General features: G+C 37.3%; 1 protein-coding gene across 1 annotated transcript; it reads right to left on the reverse strand.

Annotated features, from left to right (window-relative positions):
• Positions 1–1,556: 1,556 nt before the first annotated feature.
• On the reverse strand, positions 1,557–8,829 carry LOC108671147 (cytochrome P450 2L1-like). The gene is made up of 11 exons (XM_047884410.1): positions 8,748–8,829; positions 8,143–8,242; positions 7,591–7,724; positions 6,741–6,962; positions 6,112–6,314; positions 5,339–5,456; positions 3,699–3,802; positions 2,687–2,763; positions 2,378–2,495; positions 2,095–2,239; positions 1,557–1,901 (listed from the first exon to the last, which is right to left on the reverse strand). The coding sequence occupies exons 1-11, from the start codon at positions 8,827–8,829 to the stop codon at positions 1,717–1,719; spliced, it is 1,488 nt and encodes a 495-aa protein (XP_047740366.1). The 3' UTR covers positions 1,557–1,716.
• Positions 8,830–9,497: the final 668 nt, after the last annotated feature.

Genomic DNA, 9,497 nt, shown 5'->3' on the forward strand with positions numbered 1-9,497 from the left:
AGCAACGGTGCTGGTAGTAACGGTGCTGGTAGTAACGGTGCTGGTAACAACGGTGCTGGTAGTAACGGTGCTGGTAGTAACGGTCTATAGTGGTATGGTGATGGTAGTAACGATGCAGGAAGTAAATTTTTAGATAATAGTAACGGTGATAACGTAATTAATTGTGATTATTAATCAGTAACATAATCAGTTAATTATTATGTGTTCATCACAAAATCATGAATTAATTTTTTCATAATAAATTAGAGTGTACATTAACATCAGATTTATTAGTTTAATAGGATGAACATCCAACCGACAAGTTTGCATATGATTTTTTTTTCGGTTTGCTCCGTTGAGTTGCCTACTCTCATTTACTTCGATCTGTAGCGATAAACCCGCAGTCGATAGTTCGCCGTGCATCTGTAAAGATTGTTTAGGGAAATTCGACTGCCAAATCATCGAGTTGTGGGATCTCCCTCGTTATGACATAACCCACAATAATCGACTTCGTTGCCCACATTGGTGATTGACTGGGAAATTAATTATTTGATCTTACAGTGAGTGAAATTAGTTGCTCACCATAAACAGCTAATTCAGGGAATTCACGTGTAACATTATGACAATTCAAGTAAAGGAAATTTAATTGCAATATTTTGGTTATAAAGAAATTTATCAATCGCTACTCCATATAACCTATTAATGATATTGGAGCTGGCGAAAGTTCGTCAATTATTTATCATCTGTTTTACTTATAGTATTTTTACGTTCTCATTAACGTAAAATAGTCATTACGTGAAGAAATAATTGAAGCAAGAATGTACATACTTCGTCCACAGGCAAATATAGTTAATCGTGTCAAGCTTCCTGAATGTTGATGAACCCATGCAGTATTGAAGAATATTCGAGAATTTTGGCGATCGATATTGAAAGTTTAATAAAACAGAGTAATGTTCTTAATGTATTTCTTTTCGATGCTAATAATTCGGTTCAATTTGATAGTGTTCATGTTTGCAAAAAGTCACCTCTTATGATACATACAGGAAAATGTTTAAATAAAAAATTTTCTAATTTTTCCAAACATTTCATAGCATAACAATTTCTGTTTCTATAGGGTAGTTGGCATCTGTGGCTTAGTCAATATAATGCGTGTCAGTGACATTTTACTTTCCAGTTTGCTAACTTTAAAGAATAGATTGGATATTGCCCATAGGACTTATAGTGATGATCTTTAGTTATCTGATGTCGAGAATATATTTTACATGAGAGCTCAGCGAAATATTGTGATTTCTTTGTGCGATCTCGTATCGCATTTGCTAGCCAGTTTTCATTCATTTAAGAAGTTCCCAAACAACCATAAACGTTGCTGTGCTGGATTAGTACGCGACACAAAATTGTTTAATGAGATGAAAAAAGCTCCAGTCGTCGTCTCGCCAGAGCAATTTTTTCAAAAATCGTTACTTAACACCCAAAAAAATTAAGTCGTATCACACATAAAACAAACAAAGAGACATGTAAGAGGTTTTTAGCCTTCAACTAATAAATAAACCCGACGAGAACGTCTGTTTCCATGGCGCAGCTACTTTGATTTATATATGATAATAATGAACGTATCAAAATGATCCATGAAAGACGGATTTTTCTGCTAATTTCCTGAACGAAAGTTATACTTCAGAAGCTAAGATTACGTCAAGTTTTCGGTTCGGTCATGTCAACAGTACCAGACCACAATTCCGTTTAAATTCTCTTTCTCAAGAGCACTTCATAGGGCTTTGGAAAGTTGAAGATCATCTGCGACGGATCAGTTTCCGTCGAGAGCGTGACGCCCTCCGGCGGCTCTATAGTGAAGCGCTGCAAGATGGCCGTCGAGAAGAGGTAGAGCTCCATGCGAGCCAGAGACTCCCCGAGACACTGGCGGCGCCCTGAGACAAACCAACAGAAGAAATTCTATGCAGCACGAAACAAGGAAACGCCTAATTATGGTTAATTTTTACTTCACATGAGCGAGAATAATCAAATTTATTTTTATTTTATTCATTATTTATTAAGGAACTGATCATCGGCAATTAGGTATTCGGAAAATTCGACATCAGTAGCTTTCTGCGTATCGTTTACCAAGAGAGAAAGGTAGAAATCCTTCTTTTTTCCCATCGAGTTTCCCTTCGTCGTCGAGGAAGTGTTCCGGATAGAACTTGTCAGGATGCTTCCAATAAGCGGGATCGCGATGGCACATTTCGGCACAAGCGAGAACCGACGTGCCCTGGGATATGAATTAGACGTCACGACGGAAACGAACTTTAGTTTTCTGTGAACATCACGTTTTTAACATTGTGGCAATGGTGTAATCAAATAATCTTCTGGTATTGAAAAAAGAAACAAAGAATTATGTTGGGTTTACTTTCGGTATGTCATAGCCCTCGAAGGTGACGTCAGCGGTGGCCGTATGCAGCAGGCCGATGGGCAAGAGGGAGCTCAGCCTCATGACCTCCAGCAACATGGCGTCTACGTACTGCAGTCTGTGGAAATGTTCAATTGTTTTAATCCTGAATCTTTTCCTTTTCTTCGACGAATTATTATGTCAGAGTTGTAAGAATTATAAATAAACTAGTTTGGGACAATGTATTACCGAGCTGACCTACCTGAATATAATGATTAAATAATTTATCACGCTCAGGATGTAAAATCTCAGCTGTTCATCTCTACTCACTGATTTCTGTCGTTAAGTGATGGCAGACGATCACTAGGAACCACGGCGTCCAAATGTTCATGAACTTTTGCTTGAATCTGAGAAAAAAAACAACAACAACTATCCACGCATATGACGATTGCCAAGAAGTAGAAGTCATGCATATTGTTTATTTTCTTCCGCCCACTTCGGAATTAGTTTGCTGATCTGTTAGATGCTACGTATGAAATCCTTCCTTTGCTATATATTATATGACATAGGAATAACCATAACGATGTTCTGCTTACAATGGTGACAAGACGATTTTGTGCTAAAGAAGGCAGTATTAAAAATGGGAATATACTGTAAAAGAAGCACAGAAACTCCTTTTTTGTCCCACTTCGAACAACGAAGCTCAGAAGCGAGGTTAATCGAACTTATTATCAGCCCGTTATCGCTTTCTAGAAAACCTTCATCGCTTAAATGCACTACACGAGGTTAAACGCTTCAACGGGTTTAACACGCTCTTTTCTCAACTGAGAAGCGCATGCTCTAACGCGTAATCTGCAAGTGAAAACGTCGCAAACAGATGAAAAATGGAAACAGTGTGCTTCTACACTCGTGTACTATCATATCCACTGTATACGAAGCATAAACAACGAGTTGGCAGAGGTGCCAAAAGTTAACTTGTGGCGAAGAATATTTCCGGAAAGCCGGCTGATACTGAAATTTCTGGTATAAAAATTAGCTTGCTAATTAATTGTGGGACAATTTTATGCATAAGAATATATGTAAGTTGAACACAATAATAAATACAAAATTTTACAGCGTGATAAGTGATGAGGAAAAATTTGTTATATTTTCCATTGGCGTTTAATAATGGAAAATACATAGCAGGAGCAGCTTGATACAGTCCTGTGATGGTGTTCATTAGTAGAGTTAGGAAAAAACTTTAGGAATTCCATTGAAATCAACTCAGCAGAACGTAAAAGCTACGGCAGTTAGGCGGGTACTTAAAACTACTGCTTTAAACTTTAATATCAAGAATGTTCACCTCAGGATTGATGGCCATGTAAAGTATCATCCAACGCAGAGTTGATGAGGTGGTCTCAGAGCCAGCAACGAACATGTCGCCCATTATGCTCGTTACGTCTAATTCTGCGCGCCGGCAGAAAAAAGAATACAGTTTATAACTTGAATTAAAAACTGTATTCTGCATACATATAATAAACAATTAAATTCACGACTTAAAATCGTTGTAGTGAACTGAAACTTGAGTGTGCATCGAAATTTCATCTTTTTAGCGCATTTTCTCATTTATGGAAAAAGGCGCTATTGTGCTCGTCATATTCGTCTGTCTTTCCGTCTGTCCGTGACTTCACGTTTTCGTCGACGAGAAAATGCGCTCTCTGTCACTCACTGCCGTGAGTACTGAGTTACATTTTTTTTATATCATCATCTCTTCTAAGTACTCTCACGTTAGACAACAATAACATTTACAAATAAAATTTATGTATTATTCTGCCAGAAATTATATAAATAGATTCAGACTTTACGCAAATTACTTAGATCATACAGGGGTTGGACAAAATAATTGGGACACCTGATAAATTTAGAGAAACTTTATTTAATACGGAGTTGGACCCCCTTTAGCCATCAAAACAGCTTCAATACATCTGGGAATCGATTCGTACAGCTTCTTGACTTGTTTTATTGAAACTTTAAACCACTCTTCCATCAAAACCTTCTCCAGTTCATCCAGACAGGAGGAGGACTCGTCTGAGAATATTGAGGGACTCGTCTGAGGACTGAGGACTCGTCTGACTCGTAGGAGGAGGACTCGTCTGAGAATATTACTCGCCTCCACAGGTCTGGAGACCAGGTTTTGTGGTCCTTGCACCACAGCATCCGCTTCTGAATGTTTCCAGAAGAAATTAGAGGTTTCCTGATAGCGGCTCTTCCATGGTAGCCACCCTTATGAAGCTCACGACGAACGGTTTTGGTAGAAACTTCATTGCTGAGATGCTGATTTAACTCTGCACGCACCTTAGTAGCCGTAGATCGCCTATTTTTTTCATAACGCGGTTTAATGTTCTTCGATCTCTATCAGATAGCTTTGAGGGTCGACCACATTTAGTGCGATTATTAGATGTTTTCCCCTGTTTTTCGAATTGCGTCATCGTCCTTGATATAGTAGCCCTCGAAAAACCGAAAACCTCAGCGACTTTGGTGATCGAAGCTCCTGTCATGCGAGCCCTTTGCCCTTTTTCTAAATCAGTTAAGTCACGCATCTTACCTAATTTTTAAATAAATCTAGAATAGATAGTGCAATATACCTGTAATAGTAAAAACAACATATATTAATTATGTATGTATACCAATATAACGAAAATCTGATGAATATTTTGGACAGAGGAGGATTTTAAAGAAAAGGTACTAATAAGTGTAGTGTTCCAATTATTTTATCCAACCCCTGTACAAACTCTGTGCAGTTTTCGATGGACAACTTAATACCTAATATATAAGCACACTATAAATCATATTGACACTCCCTTTCCTTTTGAGTTAAAAAACAAATATTCAATTTGTGACCATGCAAACCATTATCGAAGTTATCGTCTTGAAATCGTTACCAATTTTGTATATTAATATAATTATTACAGTCTTTAAAAAGATAAAAATTACACCCGTTACCGTCTTCAGAAGTGAGGAAGTCAGGGGCATCTCTGTGGGCGCGCTCCAGCAGCAGCTGGTCGATGACGTCACGAGGGTTGTTGGGGTCAAGGGTCGCCATGTGATCGTCAATAAATTTCTATAACAAAAGTTAAATCACACGAGTCGATTGTATAGGGAAAAAGAGCGATTATGGTTGATACGTTAACGAATGATCCGTTGTTCAGTATTTAGATTCACGCAGAATAAAAAGAAGAACTCGTAAGTAAAATTTCTAATTGAAATGTGTTTATGTCGTTTGAACTTTTACATATTTGTTCAGTTAACCAGCATACTAGAAACATAAAATCATCATAAAAATGTTTATATTAACTAGGACTTAGGAAGTGTGGTATAATAATAATCACTTTTCATTTCATTGAAAACTTTTTCTCGTAGTCCTCGTTTGAACTCGAGTTTGATCTCATGATTAACGTAATCTGCTGGCAGATGAGAAGAATAGTGGTTTGAATATTTGTTTTCAACATCTATGTTATAAAATTCAATGCTGAAATGCCCAAGCATACTTTCATATATATTAGACACGTCACCTGAAAGTTGACGATTTCTTGGGTCGTACTGCATGCAGACAAGTAAAAACACAACTAAAATAGACATAATTACCAATAGAAAAATCGACACATGAAATAATTTTTACGGTAAGCCAATCTACATTTGTTATGATAACAATCTATACACATGGGAACAGCCAAGCTAGATTAGATAAGACATGCGTCACAGAGAGGAACACTCACCTTGAACATCGACTGGATCTCGTCTCGATTCCTACAGAGAACATCAACTTTGAAAAACTTATTTAGGATGAAAGAGGGCAGAACTGTGGCCAGCCAAGGAAACACGTCGATAAGAAACACACGTCCCTGGACTATGGCAAAATTTTCTTCAATCATGCCGCTGTACCACAGCATCAACTTGTCCTCAACGTCGTATCGCTTGCCTAGAATAAAAGGCACGTGTATTGCTTGTCTAGAATAAAAATCACATGTCTGTGATACAGGCACTCGCAAAAAATTCCTCAACGTCAAATAAATAAGACTAATACATCTCCATTCATATGTTCGAAAAAAAAACAGGAATAACGTTAAGGTATGAAAAATATTTGAAAATAGATCATTATGTTAATTCACTCTATCATGGTTTCTTGTTCGGGAATATCATCTACAATTCCTATTCCACCCTCTATTGCACGTATAGTTTACTTCTCTAGATGAAATGATCACGCAACTGAAATATAACAAAATTCCTCCAGCGTCCAAATTAGGAAAAGAATCTCGGGTAATCATGCAACCTTAATATTCTTTTGATTTTTCATTTGTAGTGTCAAAAAAATCGCATTATCAAAATTTTCCTAAATTCATTTTACTTGCGAGCATCTGCCAGATGACGTTGACCACAGCACAGTTGATGGAGTGATCCATGACGGCAGGCTTGCCGACGCAGGTTTTATCCAAGTGATCCACCAGCATCTCGGCCTCTTGTTGAATGGAGCCCTCGAGCGCTGTTTTGCCCATACCGAGATCACGCAAGTGGCGCAACATGAACCGCCGGTTCTCGGTCCACACTGAACCATGGCTTCTCACTATACCTGTAACAGAATTGTTAATAAAAAGTGCTAAAAACTTTCAATATAACGTTATACTAATTGAATAATTCAACTTTAAATTATCCATTTTTACTTCCTATAAAATGTATAGTGAAAAACCACGCACCACGACTCAGTTGGTTAATTAAATAATCCGCAAGGTCCCACAAACTGCGCTATACAGGATTTCTCTCCGTGCATGCATATATGTACGTTACAATGACAAAGTACGTGAACTAAAGCAATAATGATTTGAAGCAATTTTACACGAATATCCACTGAAATGAAACTTCAAATACATTTAAATATCATTACCCCGATTAAAAGCACATTTCGTTCATAGGAACAAAAAATGGTGAAACATATTTTCTTTACACTGTATCGCTGAAAGTGTTTTCCAGCTATATCGGTGTATATCTCACTCTAAAAAAATAATTTGTATTCTTATTTTTCACTTACCATAAGTAATATAAAGAAAAGTAGAAAAGTACCATAGAGACAAAACATCTGTAAGGACGATTGAAATCGCTCACTAGTATGAGCGACATAAGTATGAGCAGGCCCGACTCGATTTGAGGCCTGATCAAACAAAATAAAGAAATCTTCGAAAGTACATGTGCAATGAATCTACCAGCATTTTTGAAGTAGATGAACATATCAAACGAGAAGAATGCCGGGCGTCCCTGGATGTCTGGATGATTGAACGCCTTCTTGATGAGGTTGTAGTCGGTGACGACCACGATGCGGTGAGAGCCCCACTTCGTCCTGAGGGTGAAAATTTAGAGGATGGGAAATGTAATGTAAGATTCAAACGCTCATACTTCAAAAATCGCATTCGCTGCCATTTAAAACACCATTCCCGTTGACCCTGTTTGATATTAAATGGCATTGAACCAACGCTAACACCATTAATTGAGTGCAATTCAGTAAACATTGATCGCTTTGAAAAACTAATTAACCCTAATAATTATAAAAATATTAAACCAAGAGGAGCTTGATACCATCTCGTACTTGTAAACATATAATAGGATTATCGAGGGCTAAAATCTCACTGATAAGTAATTAGAAAAGAACTACAATAAATCTTGCGAGTTATATGAATGCATTTTTTGTCAATGAAGAGTTTGTTCTTCGTAAAAATTATGCTTGAAAACTGTTTTTTGAAGATCAAGATTCAACCCACGTGAAAATATCCCCTCGCTTTTTCTTGAGGTTCCTCAAATGTTCGGTGATGGGAATTGAACGTGGCGGCAACTCTCCTAAAACCGGCCACCCGAAAGTACCTGTTGGATACACAGGCGATCCTTGAGCTAATGGCCTAGCTTTGCGTGTGTAAAAAATAATTTAGATCTTACACCGTTAGAAACGTAGTTTATTGTAATATCAAAAACTTCAAATAAGATCGGACAGATAATTATTTACATTTCTCAGAATTATGAAGTTTGAATCATAGGATCAAATTTTTCTTCAAATTCATTCTCCATCTTAGTCTAAATTCTATTTTTTTAAAGCTGACGATACTTCTCGATTTTGCTATACCGAAATATTTATTATTTTTTTTATTAAAGGATTATTATAAACGTGGCATTTAACTAACTACAATTTCGTTTATTGCTCTACAATATGTAGAGCAATATTGGTGAGAACCTTTTCAAATGAATTTACACCGCGAAGACGGGAAAAACCCTTGATGCTCAAGATTGTGGTGGTTAAAAAATCGTGGTGGTTAACTGGAGAAAAGGTTTGTATTTATCATTGTATTTGTGGCAGAGGAACGAGTATGCTTACCTGGTGGCATACGCGTCGGCTTCCTGAATGATAATAACAGTAAAGCCAGAAGCGCCAGAAGAAGTGTGATCTCGATGAACATTTTGATAGATTTATATAAAGGTTGCGGATAATTCCCGCCACTACTACCTTAATATTGATCTGTCTTTTGGAGAAAAAAAGCATCAGCGTTTTTGTGATTTATAATTTTAATTATTTTTCAGTCTTCGATCTCCCTAACGCGCAAGGACATTTTTGTGTGCGCTCAGAGCGTGAATGATGGAGCCTATTGCTCGTGATTGAGCCAGGAAGCCTACCTCCTTATTGCATTCTTAATTCACATTCACAATTGGAATACTATTTAAGCCTAGCGACACATTTTTCGTCCTGGATGTCAAACATATAATTTTTATGTTGTATTGAAATTCCCACAACATGTTAGTCTTACGACATCATCATAGCAGAACTTAAAGATCACATACTATGACATAAAAGAAGTCATATACTAAATGTCATATACTATGACAATAAACGATAGTAGCCGAAGTAGGCAATTTGGCGAACTGCTTCGTCTTGACGCAATAGCGTTACTGGAATTAATTATTCATAGATATGTGCGATAGACAGCTGGATAGATACGATACAGCGTAATTACATCGCCTCGGTGATTTACATAATTAAACATCACCGGCGAGAACATATCCCTTCTCAACGCGACATCTTCGCTACAGATCATGCTAGAAACTAGTTGGCATGGGATAACGTAGCATT

Source organism: Hyalella azteca, unplaced genomic scaffold (genome assembly GCF_000764305.2).
Source record: "Hyalella azteca isolate HAZT.00-mixed unplaced genomic scaffold, Hazt_2.0.2 contig15413, whole genome shotgun sequence".
NCBI lineage: Eukaryota > Metazoa > Arthropoda > Malacostraca > Amphipoda > Hyalellidae > Hyalella > Hyalella azteca.